This window comes from Macrotis lagotis, chromosome 4 (assembly GCF_037893015.1).
Source record: "Macrotis lagotis isolate mMagLag1 chromosome 4, bilby.v1.9.chrom.fasta, whole genome shotgun sequence".
Lineage (NCBI taxonomy): Eukaryota > Metazoa > Chordata > Mammalia > Peramelemorphia > Peramelidae > Macrotis > Macrotis lagotis.
This window is the reverse complement of record NC_133661.1, coordinates 209,949,730-209,970,534: the sequence shown is the minus strand read 5'-3', so window position 1 is coordinate 209,970,534 and position 20,805 is coordinate 209,949,730. Positions and strand designations below refer to the sequence as shown.

Below are 20,805 nucleotides of genomic sequence, written 5' to 3'. Positions count from 1 at the left end.
ACTGCTGTCCAACTGTAGTTTTAAATAAGTTTTTATTGAAACAATAGTCAAAAATATATTGACTTCCCATTTTGGTGAGAGCTCTGCAGTAGCTGGGCTTCATTTACTAAAGTATTTAGTAAACCCACAGGGGGCCACATAAAATCTGCACTGCAGGCAGCATTTTGTACAGCACTGAGCTAGACTCGTGTTAAATATAATCCAATGCTATAGATTTTTAGCTGGGTTTAACGGTAATGATATTTCTATACCCTGAAAATATACTTACTTTAGATATGTGCTATAAACGTTAAATAACCTTATTTCTAAATATGCTTTTATTACCTCCTTTTACTGTAAATGCTTAATAAAATCTTTATTATCATGTTTTAACTGAAAATATTTCAAGTATTTTTGTATCGAATACAGATATTTCTGTTTTCTTTCTGTATCAGGGAGACAGACATTGACGAATTCTTTCACATTCAGAGATAGTATATAGGAAAAGAAAATTTAATCAGATATATATGCAAAAATATATACATAGAGGTATGATTGGCAACCTGAGCTATATAATTTCATAGTGGTTCATGTGATCTCCTAGTTAGTGAAAGACAAAACAGTCTCCTTAAGGATGAAAGGGCATATTCCATATTCAGAAATATTTTATTCTATAACAAGTTTCAAAGCTGCTTTAAGGCCTTTTTTAATGATATAATTCCTATTTATCAAAAACATTTACCCTGGGGTGGCTAGGTGGTGCAGTGGATAGAGCACTGGCCTTGGAGTCAGGAGTACCTGGGTTCAAATCCGACCTCAGACACTTAGTAATTACCTAGCCCTGTGGCCTTGGGCAAGCCACTTAACCCCATTGCCTTGAAAAATCTAAAAGAAAAAAAAATTACCCTGCTTTAATACCGGTATTAGTGAACAAAATATCTGATGAGGATTCTTGGCATCTTAATACTTTTTCTTGTCTGATTCCAGGGGTACAGACTAAATTTTCTATCTGACCAGCCTAGATGGCAGAATAGGATGACACTATATAGCCCAGTTCCCCCTATAGCTATTCTGAGAAGATCTAACAAGAATACCAGTCTGAATAATGATTTGCTGAGGAAAAACCACATTGACTTATCTTTCCAGTCTAAGATCAGATTTCAATGCACAGGCTAGTAGATTCTGTCCTAAAACAATTAAAAAGGGTTAAATAAAGTTATCTGACCCAGACTTGGGGCTAAGAATAAGGTCACAGTGAGAGAGGATTATAGACACAACACCTAGAAAAGGACTGTAGTTTTGTCCAATTGAGCCATGAAATGTGTCATGAATCACCCCTTATCTCAGAAGAGGACTTGTAGCATTATGGTTCTAACCCTATAGAAGGATCAGAAACTGAGCTCAGGTGCTCAGAAACCAGAGCTAGGCTGGCCAGCTGGGAATGGCTACAAGGTTCCTAATTGCAGAGCAAAACAGTGAATTCAGTTAACAGATTCAGAGAACGGATAAACCAGTGGTGGCACAGTCACTCTGAGCCTGCACAACCTTCTAGGTAGTTTACAGGACTGAGATCAGAAACATCTACTGAAGTTCTACCTATAGTTAAGTCTGCTTTTGTTGCTTAAATCTGAGACTGGAGTGTGAATGGTCTTTTATATAGTACAGTGATCAAACCATGCGTTGATTTGATCTTAAAGGACTTGCGCAAAATTCAGAATTATCCCTTTGAGGAAACGGTTAGAAGACTCATTGGATAGAACACCAGCCCTGAAGTCAGGAATACCTGAGTTCAAATCGAGCCTTAAACAGTTGATACTTAGCAGTGTGAGTTTAGACAAGCCACTTAACCTCACTGCCTTACAAAAAAGCCCCCAAATCCCCCTATGATTCTTGAACTTAGAATGTAGTACCTAGAGAATGTAGCAAAAAGACCCCAGCTAAGATAATCCAGAAGGCCTTGAAAGTCTTGCCACAAGTTTGTAGAGTTTGACTGTAACACAGACTCCCATTCCAGTAAATAAGGCTTGTGGAAATTAAAAAAAAATCTAGTATGGTGACACGGATGTCCACAACACAAACCCAGAGGAGGAGAATAATTAAGAAACATCTTCAATCAAAGCTCAATAGAAGAATATAGCTTAACCAGATAATCAATTAGAATTCCTTGAAGAAATGATTTTTTTAAAAGAAGCTTTAAAATAATATCGTAAATAAAATGGGAACATTAGAGAAAAGAAATGAAAAAGAGGAGAACTAGGAAAGAAAGACTTGGAAAGAAATTTAATAACTTAACACAAGAGGTACAAAATTTTAACCAAGTAAGAAAATTGTAATAATCCAAGCTGAAGTTATTTATTCTGAAGCTATAAAAAATATTAAATTGAAGTTTAAAAAACCTAGGAAAAATATTAAGAAAATTTATGGTATTGAATAACAAAACTGACCTGGAAAACAGATCAAGGAGCCATAATATAAAAATGCAGAACAGTGGAGTACCAGAAAGCTATAACTAAAAAAGAACCTGGATATCATATTTTAAGAAATCATGAAAGAAAGTTTCCAAGATCTATTTAAAACCAAGGGGCAAAGTGAAGATAGAAGTAATCTACTTTATGTGTCTAGAAATAAAATAAAAATTCATAGAAATGTCATAACTAAAATTTAGAGTATTCAGGTCAAAGAAAATTACTGAAAGAGACTGGGGAGAAAAGGTATCAGGTATTAAGAAAACAGAACTGGGGCAGCTAGGTGGCGTAGTGGATAGAACACCGGCCTTGGAGTCAGGAGTACCTGGGTTCAAATCTGGTCTCAGACACTTAATAATTATCTAGCTGTGTGGCCTTGGGCAAGCCACTTAACCCCATTTGCCTTGCAAAAATCTAAAAAACAAAAAGAAAAAAGAAAACAGAAAACAGAACCACAGTCAAGATCACACAAGAATTAGCAGCCAATTTCTTTAAAGGATCAAAGAGATTGGAATATATTACACAAGAAAAAATAGGTAAGGCTTATAACCAAGAATAAATTACTTAACAAAACTGGTATAATCCTCCCAGGGAAAAGGGTGAAGGGAGCAGGTAACATTTGTACCTCAATTTCATCTGAACTGGTCATTGTACAGTAGAATACATGCACAGAGTTTGATGTAGAAATACATTCTACTTAACTAGGGATGGAGGTGAGGGAAAAGAGAAATGAAAATGCAAAGGAATGAGAATCTATGAATAGGAACATAAGTGAAGGAAAGAAAAAAGAGACAAGGAAATTGTATTCATTTCATGCAAAGAATATCAGGGTCAAGCACAATCATGTCCTATGTCCTTTTTCTTTGCCAATAAGGGATAGGGGAACAAGGAGGAAAAAAGTAGAATTATTCTGGAACCAACTCATATTATCAAATAAGTGATGATTGGACATAAGCAAATTGTACAAATCAGAAGTTGAATCATTGTTTTGTCTAGATGTAAGAAAATGATGTAGAAAATATTAAATTTGATTGTTCTGCAATGCTTTGGGGGGGGGAGAATATGTTGTTCAGCACATACCTGAGTGTAAATATAAAATAAAATGCGCTCATTGAAATAAAAGAGGAAAGCAAAATGGTTTTGAAAGCTGAATCCAATAGTGTGCTGTTAAGAATTGTGATAGAAAAAGATTCACATAGTTAAAAGAGGGGACTAGAGCAAAATCTGGTTTGCTTTAACTGAATGTGAACTATCAGGAATAGTAGCAATCATGATCTGAGGCAAGGCAACAAAAAGAAAAGACTTGTTTTAAAAAAAGTTAAATGAGAAAAATCACATATTCCTGAAAGGTTTCACAGATAATTTCAGTATTTAACATATGTACATCAAATGGCATACCAGTTAATAAATCTAGTAAAGGAAAAGCTAAAAGAATTTCAGCAATGGAGTGGCTAGGTGGCACAGTGGATAGGACACCAGCCCTGGACTCAGGAGTACCTGAGTTCAAATCCGACCTCAGACACTTAATAATTACCTAGCTGTGTGGCCTTGGGCAAGCCACTTAACCCCATTGCCTAGCAAAAGCAAACAAAAAAAGAATTTCAGCAAGCAATAGATATTTAAGATATAATTAGTGGAGGACTTCAATGTATCCCTTTCTCATAAACTAGGCATATGTGACCAAAAATTTAAAAAAAGATTTAAATTGAATTTTGGAAAAGTTAAATATAACTTCTCTAATGATTTTATTGAATTGCAAAGAAAGGAATGTACATTTTTCTCAGTACAGTTTCTCAGTTGTTAGTATTACAAAAGTTGATCCTGTATTTGGAGTTAAAAACCTTACAAATAAGATGTCAATATTCAGACAATATACTATTATTTCCACTGTGTAACCAAATGAATCCTTAGGAAAAAATTAATATCTCTTAACACTTTAGCAAGAGTAATAAATTGAATTGCTAAATTATTTATGCAAAAATAAGAGAAACCATTATCTAACTTAATTTTTAAAAGAAAAAACAAATTGCAGATATTAAAAAGCAGAATTCACAACTGATAATGAAATAAAAGTTATTGTTAGAAACTATTTTGTCCTGCTATGTACCAGTAAATTTTTTTTTTTTTTTTTTAGTTTTTGCAAGGCAAATGGGGTTTAAATGGCTTGCCCAAGGCCACACAGCTAGGTAATTATCATGTGTCTGAGGTCAGATTTGAACCCAGGTGACTCCAAGGCCGGTGCTCTATCCACTGCGCCTCGCCACCTAGCCGCCCCCCCTTTCAATAAAAATTTTTAATAAGCTAATCTCAGAAGAAGAAATTTTAACAAGTCATAAATGAATTCCTAAAGGGAAAAAACCACCAGGATTTGATGAATTTGTAAATTGATTCTATCCAGCACACAAAGAACAATTAGTTCCAATATTTTACATACTGTATTAGAAAATAGAAAAAATTCAAAAAATTCTTTCTATGATATAAATAACACTGATACCTAAACCATGGCGAGTTAAAATCGAAAGAAAACTGTAGACCAGCATTTCTATTGTGCAATAATAAAAACATTTTAAAATAAAATATTTGCAAACATTGTATCATATCACAAAGATTATACCAGTGAACAGACTGTACGTTGTGTTGGCTCAGCATTATGAACACTGTAGGCAATATTGGCCATATTAATAAGGACAATAAACTTCATTTAATTGTCAGTAGATCCAGAAAAACTTTTGTCAGAATACATGGATACTTAAAGTAGACTTTTCTTACAGCCTTTATTTACAATTAATATTCACATTTAAAGTATCTCCTTGTTCTTTAAAGTAACTCCTACAAGTGTATCTTTATATCTTTAATACGTGGTTAGTCCCTTTCATACTCTTAATTAATTGTGATAAAAGTATTCTTTAATTGATTCTGACTTTCAGATGGCTAAATCTGAATTAGTCAAGCTTTGCTATAGTTGGGGGGGGGATGTTTAGTTTTCCACAGTTAGAACATTAAGTAGAGATGTTTTAGAGTAATAAAGGAAGATCTTATCTGTCATATATCATTAGTGCCCCATCATTTTTCCTATCTGTAGACAGTTGTGTGATGCAGTGGATAGCACTGGCCTTGGAGTCAGGAGGAGGGGAGTTCAAATTTAGTCTCAGAAACTCGATTCATACTAGCTTTGTGATCTTGGGCAAGTAACTTAATTCTGATTGTCTCACATCCAGGGCTATCTCTAGTTGTCCTGATTAATATCTGGCCACTGGACCAAGATAGCTCCAAAAGGAAGTGAGTTTGGTGACTTAGCACAGCACCCCCTCAGTCCAATTCAATTCACATGCTTGTCATGGCACCACCTCCCATATGTCTTTCTCGAAAACAAAGGACAGGGGCCTGCTAGGTGGTATAGTGGATAAAGCAGGGACCCTGGAATCAGGAGTGCCTGAATTCAAATGTGGCCTCAGACACTTAATAATTACCTAGCTGTGTGGCCTTAGGCAAGCCACTAAACCTCATTTGCCTTACAAAAAAAAACCAAAAAATTTTTTTAAAAAATGAAGGACAAAACATTTTTATTAGGCAATTGTCTAATAGGTCAGGCATTGTACCTACATGACTACAATTGTTGGTGTCACTCTAGTTTCTTTAGCCTAATCCCTCTCTTTCTAGGTCAGTTTTGTCAATTATATTGTCTTTGGAGTATGTTAATCTGAAAAATATTATTTTATTAAAAGGTATTGAAAATATCTTTCATATATTTCTGCATTGAAGTGACCACTGGGTTCATAAAAACTGCAACAATGTAAGAGAATATTATGGCCCTGAAAATAATCAAAACTGCCTGTTAAGAAACTTGACTAGTTCAGAAAAACTCATTATGAAGAGTTAAGATCACTGAATTGTTTTGGGCATATTTAAACACTAACAAGAAATCCTTGTCAGGAACCTTAAAGGATTTATTTTCTGGCAACCTCAAAGAAGGGAAGACATTTTTTAGAATATTCAAAATCATGGATGGGGATATTTTTTAAAAAAACAGTCACCATAACGGCATCAGAAACTAAATAATGTCTAATTTCTTATATGTATAAAATCATTGTTAGAATAACACTAGGCACTATCTTTCATATGTGATTTTTTGAAAAATACTGTGAAAGGAGGGGGAAACCAATAAATACATTTTTAAAATAGTATAACACTAAATTTGTAGATGTCATCTTCCTGAGTTCAAATTTGACCTCAAAAAAATAGCTGTGTGACCCCGGGCAAGTTATTTAATTCTGCTTGCCTCAGTTTCCTCATCTGTAAAATGAGAAAGAGAGGTAAATGGCAAACCAATTCTGGTAGCTTTACAATCCCATATTGGGTCATGAAGAGTCAGACACAATTGAAATGACTGAACAACGGGGGCAGTGAAGAGATAATATGAATGTAAATAGGCTGTAGTGTATACCAGCATTGGCTTACAAAGAAGTGACATTTTAGAAGCATGATTAATGAGGTGAACCAGTCATTTACTCAGGGCTTGAATATAAAAACAAATGGATAAGCCAGAGCACTATTGGTTTTCATGAAATCTTAAAAAAACCTAGAAGGCTTCCCTATGCATTGAATTGGGAGTGATCTTCACTTCATTTACACAAACATTTATTAAGTGTCTACTTACTCTATGCAGGGCCCTGGGGATATAGAGAAAAAAAAAGGAACAGTCCCTGCTCTTAAGGAGGGTACATTCTCCTTGGAGGTGGGGAGAAATCAAATAAGTTGACATAAGATGATTTGAGGAGGGATACATCACGGAGAGTACTAATTACTAAAATAAAAGGAATGCTTCCATGATCTTATCACTCGTTGAGATAACATGAACAAGAATCACAGGATGAGAAAGTGTAAGTATGTTGCCACCTCAATGGAAGAAATATTTCTACTTAAGAGATTATCCATTGAAATAATGAAAGCTCTGCTCTTAAAATATTAGTAATAGATTATGAACAAAAATTGTATAAATTATATCTAATTATAGAACATCCAATATATCTGTTCATAGCTTAATACTTGACAATTTTATGCAGATATATGAGCAAATGATGGAAGTATTCAGTTCACCTACCAGTGAGAGAAGTGTTTTGAATCTTAATAATAACTCTGCCTTAAATCAGGAATATTGAAACAGTTACTGGTATCCAACAGGTCCTGTTGTAATTCTCTTTTAGGATCTTATGTAAAAATTAACTCCTAAGTTTTAAAATAATTTTATTAATGTGTTAGGATAGACACTACATTAATGTAACAAGTACATAATGTAGAAGCTACAATAAGTGCATTTTGGCAGTAGTTATAATAGGATTATTAAGTACTTTTTGGAAACATTTTGTTCATTTTTTTCCCCCAAAGCACAATTAATTACTTTATTTTTACAGAAATCCTGGATAAGACAGAACGACTTAATGCTTTGAAAGAGATTTTGAAGAAATTCCATCCTGTTAACTATGATGTATTCAGATATATAATAACGCATCTAAACAGGTATACTGTTTAACTCAGTAATTTTTAATAATATATAATGCATATTTGCTATAGTATTGGTAGCTATATTGATATTAAATAGGTTTAAAAAAGCTAATTTTAAAGGCAGGTATTATAAAATTACTTTTTTACTTGTTTTTAATTATAAAATACCATAAATTTTTCATCATCCTGCATGATTTAAGATTCTGGACAATAGGATTTTAGAACTGGACAGAAGCTTAGAGAACAACTTTCATTTACAAATAAAGAAATTAAGACTGAAGTAATTTGCCTGGAAACATACATTCTTGGAGACCTAGAAAGTAGACATTAATATTTCTGTGTGTGTGTGTGTGTGTGTGTGTGTGTGTGTGTGTGTTTTATTTTTTTAACGTTACTGGATTTTTCTCAGCAAGTTTTTGGGTGGTTTTTTTTTGTCATTTTGGTTTTTTCCCCTACCTGAGATGTTTCTGAACCACTTCTCAACTTGTCCTTTGAAATACATCTGAAATACATTATTCTAATGTCATCTCAAGAAAGCCCTGATTTGAAAAGTAGTTTTATGAGGAGAAAAGGTACAGGCTTCTTTTGATATAGAAATTATTTATACCACCTCCTTGCATGTGAATAATTGATAATCAATATTTCAGGGTACAGTGTTGACCTGGTCAAATATTGAGAAATATAATTTCATAAATTGCATAAAAACTGAAAAATGTGATTAAATTTATAAGAAACTAAAAGTTAAGAAGGCTCTGTTCAGTTCTAGTTCTAAAACTAATTATAGTTTTATGACCTTGAAAAAAATCACTCAAATTTTGAGCCTCATAACCTTCATCTCTAAAGTTATGAGATTAATTAATTAGAGATTAAACAATCTCTAAAATAATTTTAAGAGGCTATGAGGGTATGCATGTGTGTGTTTTGTGGGTGGGGGAGAGAACAATGAATTTGACTTTCAGAGTAGGGAGACCACAGACGTGCCTTGTTATTAAGGGGCAATTTTCACTAGTTCTGAAAATCAACAACATATAAGATTATGTGTAGAATTCTATATGGTTTATTAATAGATGATGGCTCAAAATAGTTAAGATTTTAATCTACAGTTTTGCTATTCTTCAGTACAGCCTTAGTTGTAATTTGTTTTCAGTACTTTGAGAAGCTTATTCTTCCAGTGGAATAAAACAAACTGCTTCCACATCTATAAATTACTTCTCTTAAGGAACACTGAACAAAAGAAGCATATCCTGGGAGCTTTAAAAAACTGTTGTCATCATTATCATCATCATCATTATCATCGTCATCATCATCATCATCATCATTATTATTATTATTATTATTATTGTTGTTGTTGTTGTTATTGTTATTGTTATTAGGCAGGCACTGTGCTAAGTACCTGGGCTACAAAAAGCATCAAAAACATAGGAATTGGTTATTTGCTGGCAGCTGTTCTTTACTAAAAGGGTAGAATAGAAAAAAACTGCTTTAAATTTGAGGTTTGCATTCTAGTGAGTTACATTGTTTCTAAGGTAATTTCTTGGTTTGAAATTCTGTGATTTTTTAAAATTAATCATATATGAATGTGTTTTTTTTTCTTTTCCAGAGTTAGTCAACAAAATAAAACCAACTTCATGACAGCAGACAACTTATCCATCTGTTTCTGGCCCACTTTGATGAGACCTGATTTTGAAAATCGAGAGTTTCTGTCCACCACTAAAATCCACCAGTCTGTTGTAGAAACTTTTATTCAGCAGTGTCAGTTTTTCTTTTACAATGGAGAAATTGTAGAAACTGCTAACTCTGTGGCACCTCAGCCACCACCTTCAAATACTGGACAGTTGGTGGAACCAATGGTACCACTTCAGTTACCACCACCATTGCAACCTCAGCTAATCCAACCACAATTACAAGCAGATCCTCTTGGTATTATATAAATAGGAGATGATTGCAGGCAGCCTGGCATTGGGCAGGAAAAAAAGCAAAGCTAGACATGCATGTTTCAGGGTACAATAGTATATTTCATATTTCTGACAATTCATGTTCATACTGAAGGAACATCTTTCTCTTAGAACTGTATCATATTCCTTCTTCAATTTCACTGTAGATCGAAACCATGTGAATAAGCATGACTGGAGAGGTTTAATTTTTTTAAACAAAAATAGCTATAAAATACAAAGCTACAGCTGCTGCATGTAATCTTATTGCAATCACTATATCATTCCTTTGGCATTTTCTGCCTCAATATATTGTGAATAAAATTTTTCTATAGATATTAAATGATTTAAAAACTCACATTTATGAAAAATTCAGTGCTTCTCAGCCTGCTTTATGGCTGTTTTTTTTTTAATTTCGTGTCATATTTGGGCAGCTTAATTTCCATTCAAACATAAAAGCCCAGCTATAGTTATTTTATAACATCAAGTTATCTTACATCTAACTTGGGACGGTGTTGGAAAGAATGAAAAAGTGCACTGTTAAAATATATTACACTCCTGCACCTTCCAGTCTTTTGAATAAACCTGTGGACAATTCGATGAGGGGTAGGTTTAAGATAGTTCTTATTTCTTGTAGCACAAGACCAAGGACATGATTATGGCAAAAGTGAATTTAGAATATTGTGCAAAAGAACCAGATGTCATCTTACTTATTTCCTTTTGTTCCATTAATGAGAAAAACATTTTGTATACTGTTAATTCTGTAAACAAATGCATGTTCAAAAGATCATTGACGGTCTAGTAAACTTAATATAATATATTTTAGATATTTTAATTTTTTTCCCTCTTGGGGAATACATTTAGTGTGTAGAAAATAGTTCATGACATTTTCATATAAGGTTATATAACTTTTCATACATAAGCATAAATTTGTTGTAGTAAAATTCTTTAAACCAAACAATGTTTTAATCTAGGACATGAATTTAATCTGTTCTTTAAAATCTATTTTTATGTGGCCCTTTAAATATATACAAAAATCCATTGCTAATATAGCAATAAATACTTTGGGTACTGACTGCCTCTTTGGAGTGTATATATAAAATTACGAACTTGTATTCATATTCTTTTCTGTGGTATGTTGTACTAAAATTTCAGAATTACTTTTGCACCATTTTTATACATTTTTTTTCTTTGACGTTGGTACCAATTTTGCTGTAAAACATTGCTGCTTTTTCATTTTAAATATTTTAATAGTGATGATGCAACTTAACAAAGCGATAAATTATGAATACATTTTCAGAATTAGGCGGCTGTAAACTTTTTTTGTTAGTTTTCTCAAGAGTTATATGATCAAACTATGCCATTTTTGTCTGGAAAGGTAAGAATTCGGTTTATTTTCAGCTGCTAGGGTACGTTTTTTGTGGTTAAAAAAGCTTTTTGGTCATTGTAATCTTCATTCATGCTGAGATTTTAAGATCGTCCTATGTAGTATAAAATAGATGATTTTGAGATTTAAGGTTAAGCGTTTGATTTGCTTCCTTTTCCTAAAATAAAAATTGCCTTTCCCAACTGTTATGTCCTAGGTATTGTACTTCTAATTTTAACTTGGATTAACCATTCTGGATCAAGATGTTGACATGAACCAGGCTGCTGTTGAAGTACATGTATATCATAAATTATCTTATGTGTTATTTTCTTGCAAGTTATTATCTTTTCTAAGAAAACAAAAGCCCTATTATTCCTATTGCAAAGCACACAGGAATTCTGAAAGTACAATAATTTAAGACTGTCCGGTAAATGTAGTATTCTTAACTTGTTCTATATTACTTAAAACTGTTGTCTATATAGCTTTAATTTATAGTCAGTTTAACATTGGCATGTCTAGCAAAGAAAATTAAACTTTAAGAGTTTTATAAACTGTTTCTAGGTTGCTAAAGAATTTATTTTTCTACTATATATGGTATAGACAAAGCATCAAACTATGTACAGGAAAAAAGCCTAACTATTTCTTTTGGAAGTAGGCTGAACGGAAAATTTTCAACTGTCCATGTCTCTTCATATTCAGTCTAGTGTAACTTTCCTGCTGTGAAATGAATTTTACTTTACACTATTTCTGTTTTTTGCTCTACTAGTATATATAGTCAGCTATGATCATTTAAAATTCATCTGCATACAGTAGCATTTTTTATGTTACAACTAGCATTTACCATTTTCCACATTAAACCACATAATACATATCTGCAAAATTGATATGAATTTTCTTCTTTATATCATAGACATGGCACTCACAGTGAGTTCATCTAAATACTCCCACAATTGGTATAGTAAGTTTCACTAACAATGATTGAAAATTAAATAACTACTTAAAACAATATATGACTGAATTAGTTTTTGTCCAGATCTTAGTTTTTATGTTTTAAATATTGAAAAAGTATTTTAATTATTTGCTTTCCTATGGAACAGCTGAAAGACAAGGGGCATATAATAACATGAAACTTTAGAAGATTAAAAGAAGGGACTAAAGAATCCCTCATAAATTTCATTAGTATCCAAATTGGGGGGGGGGGGGCAATAGACTTTTACCAATTAAATTTTAAAGAAAACTAATAAATAAATTTCACAAGATTGACACTATTTTCATTGATGCTTCCTATGTCTGATTGTTACATTATTGGGCTTAAAGAGCCTTGTTTAGCTTAGATATATAACAGGCATATTGCTACTCTTGATTTATGCATTCAGCAGATCCAACCAACCATTTGGGAATCAAATTATATTCCTTCAAGGTGATTTATAATTAATTTTTTTTTAGAAATAAATTTTTTTAAAAGTAATAGCCTAGGTACAGTGTATTTCAGTTTTAAATGGTATTTGTTAGTAGTTTTGAACATTTATAATGTAAATACTGTAGGTGACAGCAGTCTGATTTAGGTGAAAAGCAGCTTTTATTTTCCATCCTATATGTACATAATGTGGACTTGCCTTTCCTTTTGAGGTACTGGAATATAATTTCTAATATCTCTAAACTATAAGCAAAAGGAAACAATTGGAATAAGAACCTAGGCCTTAGCTTCCATGGTGATTTTAGTTTTTTTATATACAGTAATAATTGTGATGCTATTTGTCAACTGGATATAAATATATATATATATATATATAATTTTAAAACGTCAAAAGCGCTTTGTTTCTTTGTTTTTAATTAATGTAATCTTGTGCTTCACCACCAACAGGATGCTGCAGTGAATTAAATATCAGTGAAGCTTATTCTGTATAAAGAATGCTATGAATAAAACATGATGATGCTTACTGTGTATAATTTTTAGTTCTGGTGGCTCTCACCGATTTGTTTAAAAATTAGTTTATTTTTTTGAGTAAAATTTTGACTCAGAATGTTTTTTAAGTGAATCTTGTATATATACGTGTATATGTGTGTGAATATATATATATGTGTGTATATATATCCATCTATCCATATATATATATATATATATATATATATATATATATATGAAATGGAAAAAGTGGCAAACTTCACTAGGTGAGATAAATTAATGACTTTAATCGTATGTTATCAATGGAGGTCAGCTGTTTCCTCTATTATGGTAAATTAAAAGTTGGAATGATGAGCATTCAGTAGAAACAAACATTAAAACCTTGATCTCTGAAGCCTAGTTAATAATTGGATAAAGGATCTTGATAAGAATGTTTGATTTGATAGGAATTTTAATGAGGCACTAGAATGTCTTAAGTTACCTAAAATTTTACTATTATGAGACTAGAAATAGAACCTAAAAGGAATCTTAGTTCTTACTGTATGAATCTCAAGACTAATTTTTGTGTGAATTGGATTTGGGGGAGGGAGTTAGGTGGAAATCGTTAGTTTTACACTACATTCTTATTTTTCCTGCTTTTTTATCCTAGTCTTGAATTTTTTCAATTGAACTTTGAGAAATATATTGGGAATTTTGACTCTTGTTTTCTCCAATACTGAGACATTTATGGAAAAAAGTTATTTTTGTAGGCTGTGTAAGTTTACAGTATCTTGTTTAAGTTGCCTTACAAAATTTTATTTAAGGGAAACCTGTCTTCTAGTATTTTTGTATTATATTAGAATGAAAAGATGTGCTTTAAACATTAGCTTCATAACTATCATAATCATAGGATTCTTACTTTTAACATTTTCCTTTGTGAAATAAATCTCTAGCATCTCTACCTTTGTCTCCATAATTAACAACATAGATAGGAATTAATTTCTCAATCATCTTTATCTCTAGAGCTATTTCCCAGGGAATTTGGAGAGAAAGATAGACAAGATCATTACAAAATTGATGACAAAACTATGTGGAAATTTTGTAAAAATTGTAATTGTCAGAGTTTAAAAAATGAATTTGCTAGACTCAGTAGAGAAAATATTAATTTGGTTGTCATTTACCTAATCAATACTACTATGAAGTTATTCATTGTTCTAAAGCATATATGTAACTGATTTAGAAGATATAAATAAGCACATCACTCCAACTGGTTTTACACTTGACCACAGATGTGACTGGTCACAACATTATGAAAGATAAGTCAAGAAGCAAGAATTAACAAAAAATTCTGGACCATAGCAAGATTTGGTTTTTTTTTCCCCCCTTCTGATGAGAAGGGACTTTAGAGCTTACCCCTCGATGAAGCAAGAATCCATTCCACCAGACTGCCCAACAAAGGATCTTCAGCCCTTCTGCAGGAAGACCTTTGGTCAGAGAGAAATCCAAAATTCTCAGTCTTATCTCCTGTGCTAGCCCTTTTAGATCAACTTCGTCATTTCATGGAGAACAAGAAGTTGATTGATTCAGCTCCATTATCTACAAAAGCCTCATGAGTATTGCAAAGCAAATCCTTTCTTGCTCACATTTTCCCAGAGTCATAACTGATGAAGTGACTCAAGGTATCCCAGGGTACTATGAATAGGCTTCATACCATCACTGATTCCCAATGCAGTATATCTATAGGTGGTGGTTTATAGGAATTGAGAATTTTAAAATGTGAAATCAAATGTAATTAAATTGAATCTAGCTTTGAATTTACTCTTCCCTCTTTGCTTCTGTTCATGTACTGCTGAATTGAACTGGAGAAAGTCATGAAACTATAGTGATTGGGTCAACTCTGTTTATGTTACATAACCACAGTCGCCTTCATCAAAGCCAGACAAATATTTTTATACCTCACTTGCTGACTTCCCATGACAGCTATTGTCTGAAATCTTTTTCATTTCTCAAGTATTGTATGACATCAACTCTTTTATTGATGTAATTTTAATTTCTACAGTAATTTGTATTTGGTTTTGTTTTTTTGGTTTTTGTAAGGCGATAGTGTTAAGTGATTTGCCCAAGATCTCACAGGTAATTATTAAGTGTCTGAGTTCAGATTTGAATTCAGGTCCTCCTGACTCCAGGACTTTTGTTATATCCACTATGCACTTGCCCTCAATAATTTATTATAATTTCTTCACCCACTTATTTTTAGTTTATAGATTATTTAGCAATATGATCTGTTGATGTATTTTAGCATTTAATTTATGCCCTAACAGTTTTTCTTTAAAACTATATGCTTTATGAAAAACAGTACTTTCTTTGAGATTCCCATTCAGTAACCTACAAAAGTCTTTTATTTCCAATATTATATTCTTTATGAATTTTTTGTTCAATTTGACAAAAACAATAAGATCTCACAATACTTATTTTTTATTTTTCCTGTAACTCATTTAATTTTTCCCTTGATTATCAATTGCTTTGTAATTTGGCATATGTACATATCTTCAATAATGATGTTTATTCAACTATGCTATCTTTAAACATATATAAAATAGTTTCTCTACTTATCTCCCATTGATTTTTTTTTTTACTATTGCCTTGCTTGAGGTCAAGATAATTGCTGCTTTTGTGATTTCTTCAGAGGAATAATAAATTAACTATGCATATTTATATCTTAAGTGAATTTCTTGTAAATATCAAATCAGGGAATTTTAATTCTAAATCTATTTTCTACAGTTGTAATTTATGGTGATTTTTGTCCCATTCACTTTGATGGTTATGATTATTAAGTTTGTTCTTTCATCAAGCCCTGTGAAAATATTTCTCCTCTCTGTCTTTACTTGAGGTTTTTTCCTCTCAGTCTCTTACTCACCTTATCAGTACCCTCTCTGACTACACCCAAGTCTCCCACTTAATATAAATATATATTAATTTTTTTCCTTGCCCAACCCAAAAAAGAGTCCTGTTCTTGAGATTCACAATCTTCCTACCCTCTCCACTAACCTGGAATGATCTTTTCTTTTGATGTTCTAATTATGAAATAGTTCTTTTTTCCCCTCATCTTTTCTGGGATTTTTTTTTCCATCCTTAAAAAGAAAACAAACCTAAAGCTATAATATTTCTCTAACAATAACTTCTTGTGTGTTCATTATGGTCAAATTTTGAATGTACCATATAGTCTCTTAGCCTAGCTTCCTAGAGATAAGTATTTGATAATCAGTCTCTTCACATTGTTTAAATGTGCTTACCTTTTTAAAGTGTCTTGTCCATTGTATTTACTAACTAGCTGTTATTTCAAAACAAAACAGGAATGTTAGTAAATAATCTATTTTGTTAAAAGTTCTTTTTGACCCATGCAGGTTTTATCTCAGCTTTGCAAAATAAATAATTTGATAGTTGTGAATCACTTTGCTTTTTTTAAAATTTTTATTGCCTTATCTTTTCTTAGTTGGTACATAGTCCTTTATGATCCTGAGAGGCCATGATTTCCTAGCCACTTGAAATATTTTTCCTTTGACCTTGGCCATCTCATTTCTAGGGATATTATTAATGTTCTCTAAAGCTGTCCAAGAGGGTTTAGCAAACTCTGCTTTGTTCCTGAGGTCCAACACTTTCAGAAAATTTCAAGATTACTTAAAATGTGATACTCTAGTTTTATTATGTTCTTCTGGTAGCCAGTAATTCTTAGTTTTTCTCTGTCCTCTTTTCCATATCTGTTACTTTTGATTAATAGGTACTGGTCAGCTAGGTGGCTCACTAAATGGAATGCCAAACCTGGAGTTTAGAAGAACTGAGTTCAAATATGACCTTAGGCACTTACTAACTGTACAAATCTGAGCAAGTTACAGTACAACTCTTGTCTTCTTCAGTTTCCTCAACTATAAAATGAGGATAAAAGCATCTATATCCCAAAATTGTAAGGATGGAGTGAGAAAGAGGTGTGCTTAGTAGTGCCTAGTACATAACAGTGCATAACATAGATATGACTTGTTAACTTCAATATTCTTATATTTTAATTTTTAGTTCACTACTCTTCTTTTTTTCAATGTATATTTCTTGTCCAGGTTAGTTATGTTTTAGACTGTCTACAAGGTGTATCTCTTCTTTCCTCTCTTTTAGTAGGCTTCCCAATCATTTCAATAATCTTCATGACCATTCCATATTATTTTCTGAGATTTATCATAGAATAGATTTCTTCTGAAATGTGTTTTGAAATTTTTTTTTATAGTATACTTTCTTTGTATTATTAGGAGGCATTTTCCTGTGTTTGGTCATTTCTTCATACTCTTTATTTTTTTCCTGCTCTTACCATGGGTTCTGAAATACAGAATTCCCTCTGTACTGAAGGGTAGAGACAAATAGTTAAATCTTTGAGGGCAATCTGCTAGGGCTTCTGATGAAGCTCCTTGGTAATTGTTTGCCCCAATAATTGTTACTTTAAATTTACTTTGATTCAGAAGCTGCTGACCAAGAAGGAGTCTGTATTACCAGGGTAGGAGTGGGAGATGAGCAAAAAGATTAATATATTGTATTAAACTTTTTTATTGAGAGAAACATAAGAATATAATGAACAGTAGAATGAAATAAAAGTTAAGTTGTTGCAGGTTTTCTATAACCCATGATTTTCATATAATCCCTAACCCCTCTTGAAGTTTATATTTGGTAAAAATTCCTTACATCTTGGGTTTTCTTCCTGATAAAATATTTCTATATAAAATAGGATAACAGATAATGTAGCAGAGAGGTAAAAGGATTGACTTTAAGATTCCAGTCTTATTATTCTGAAGCCATGGAGAAGTCATTTCACTTCTCTGAACCTCAGAGACCTCAACTATATAAATAATTCAGATATTAATAATTCCAGCTAAAAACATTAACTAGCCAGTTGTGCACCACTATAAGATTTAAAAATTTTACTTTTATTGGGTACCCCTTCTGCTGATACAGAGTGTATTTTTTAACCATGCCTTTGTCTTACTGTGGTAAAATGACAAACATTTTTCTAATGACCAACCTTTCTAAATGTTAGTTAATTCTTAGACAATGGACATTTAATATGTTGCTCTGGGATCATTCATGATTACTTTCCATCTTGGTAGAAACTTCCAGATTTTTTATTTGCTCACACATAATGATGAGGGAGTGCAAAAAAGAAAATAATGATGAACCACTTAAGTTATCCAGTGCATGAATTTCCTAACAGTAAAGCTTTATCTGTAATTCTGGATTGTAAATGTCTTTTTCTTTTAATTCTGGTTGTGTTCTAGAATTCAATGACTTAGCTGCACCTCCTGCAGAAGAATCACTTTGAAATAAATGTGCTTCAAGGTGGACTTTTTTTTAGATCTTGTGAAGCATTTATTCTAAAATTTGAATTCGTTGTTAACAAGAATAGCACTTGCCTTTATAAAGGTTTTTTCATCATCATCCTTAAATTGGTGTTTCTGAAAGTCTATGACATTTGTAATTGCCTTGCTTATATTTTAGTATCAGTCCTGAGTTAGAAAAAATGCCTTTATTCCATTGTTTAAAATTCTTTATTAAATATTTCTGTATACAGCTTTATATTTATACCTTAGATGTATATGATACTAATATAAATACATTATCTCAACTTATAGTCACTTTAAGAAGTAGCCAGGATATATTAATACATTTACTTCACAAATGGGGCTCAGAAAGGAAAATTGTGTTTTCCAAGGTTGCACAACTTGGGAGTGGTAGAACTAAAGGGAGAAATTGGTTATTTTACTCCTAATCACTTCACCAAGACAGCAGCATTCCTGAAAACTTCTTCATATATTATAATTAAATGCTTTGAAATTTATGATGATTGTCCTGTAAAGGCAGTACAAATATATATTTTAATATTTTATTATTTGAACATATTTTAGAACTCGAAAGTCATTAAAGAACTTCCCCCTCAAAAGAATTTGGAAAGTAATATTAGTTGGGGGGGGGGGATGAATGTAGGACTTGTTGAGGCATAATTTTTTAACCTTCCCCATTAGGTAATTCTTATGTAGGAAGTAAAGCTTCAAAGGAAGAGGCAGGTATGTATGTGAGGAAAAGTGGAGTTAAATGGATTTTTGGAGTTTGAAACATAAAACTGTTTTCTGCAACAGAATCTGTGCTTTCATTTTTAAAACCAATTTATTTTACCAACCAGTATCCTATAACTTCAGTACTTCAACATATATGTGATTCCATAGATCTGAATACACACCCCACAGTGGTGCAGATCACAGTCTATTCATGAAGCTATAATCCATGTCTTCTTATATTTTATGTCCACTCACAATGCTCACTTTAGATCTCTTACTGTTATGTAGATACCAGTAGAATACAGGACTGTTCATCTATTAACTACTGTCTTTGCTATGTGATTGTCCCATCTCCTTTTCCTATAATCTCAATTCAGTTAGCTTGTGGTGAAACAGTATTTGAGTGCTGTAGATATGCTGTGAAGAATAGTACTTTCAATGAGCATGCATCTTACTATTTATATCTCTTTGCCTTTCTGTCACTCCTGGTCCAAATTTTTTTCAGTGGTAGTGTGCTTCTTTCTATTGACTCCTGCCATGTGTTGTAGGACGAATGCCACTTAAATAAATTTCGGAAATCTCTCAAGGTATGAAGAGAAAGTTTTATTTGTTTCTCAAGGAACAGGCCCCAATCACAGAGACTGAGGCAAAGGGAAAAGACCCAAGGGTCACATTTATCCTAACTGCAGTCCCCCCTCCCCACTGACCCATCCTCATTAATGAGGAATGTAGTCTTCACAATATAAACTAAACTAAGGAAAAGGGCTTATAATTCAAACAGGATTATCCCTTCAACCCTAGGAATTGAATGGTCATCCTGTCTTCAAGAGATAGGTTCAATTGACTCTTCAATATTCCAGAAGTTGCTTGTCAAGGGAGGAGGAGCACATGGTTAAACTATTTTTCTAATCTATAATCTACTGAAGAAATCTCAGACTTTATCCCACTCACATGCATCTCTTCTTTGTCCTTAGGATTCAATGATTTTAGCATTACAAAAAGATTATTCATGTTTTTAAAAGATGGGCCTTTATTTCCAGGAGAAGGTGGATGTCTTAAACAGAATTGTTGGGAAAAAAATCAGATATCTTTAAAGCTCTGGGTAAGGGATGAATTCTTAATTAGCAAGGTGCAGTGGCAATTAACAAAAGATAAGACCCCTAGTATATAAGTGGTCAAAGGATATGAGCAAACAGTTCTCAAAAGCATTACACATTTCTAACCATATGAATCTTCTATACCACTAATAAGAGAAATGAAAATCACTGCAAATGAAATGATGTCTCATACTCTAAAAATGTGCAAAAATGATTTTACCCCCCCCATTCTCCCCCACCTCCCAGCAAGAATGATCCATTTTGGAAGGATTGTAAGAGTTACACAAACACATCATTGTTGGTAGAGCTATGAATTGTTATAAGCATCTACAAAATGATTTGAAATTATAGGAATAAAGTAATTAAAATATTCATACCCTGGGTTTAACCCAGAAATTCTACCATCAGGCACACACACACACATATGTATGTATATGTATAAATAGCAAAAAAATTCTGGTATGTGAAGGCAATTGACTTGTTATAAGGCC

General features: G+C 32.5%; 1 protein-coding gene across 3 annotated transcripts in view; it reads left to right on the top strand.

Annotated features, from left to right (window-relative positions):
• ARHGAP5 (Rho GTPase activating protein 5) overlaps nucleotides 1-11,446 on the top strand; it is a 93,193-nt gene extending 81,747 nt beyond the window's left edge. For all 3 annotated transcript variants that reach the window (XM_074235352.1, XM_074235353.1, XM_074235351.1), the window contains exons 6-7: nucleotides 7,856-7,961; nucleotides 9,547-11,446. In XM_074235352.1, coding sequence (XP_074091453.1) covers nucleotides 7,856-7,961; nucleotides 9,547-9,877 — 437 coding nt within the window. In that variant the 3' untranslated portion in view covers nucleotides 9,878-11,446. The remainder of the gene's footprint in view (nucleotides 1-7,855; nucleotides 7,962-9,546) is intronic.
• Nucleotides 11,447-20,805: the final 9,359 nt, after the last annotated feature.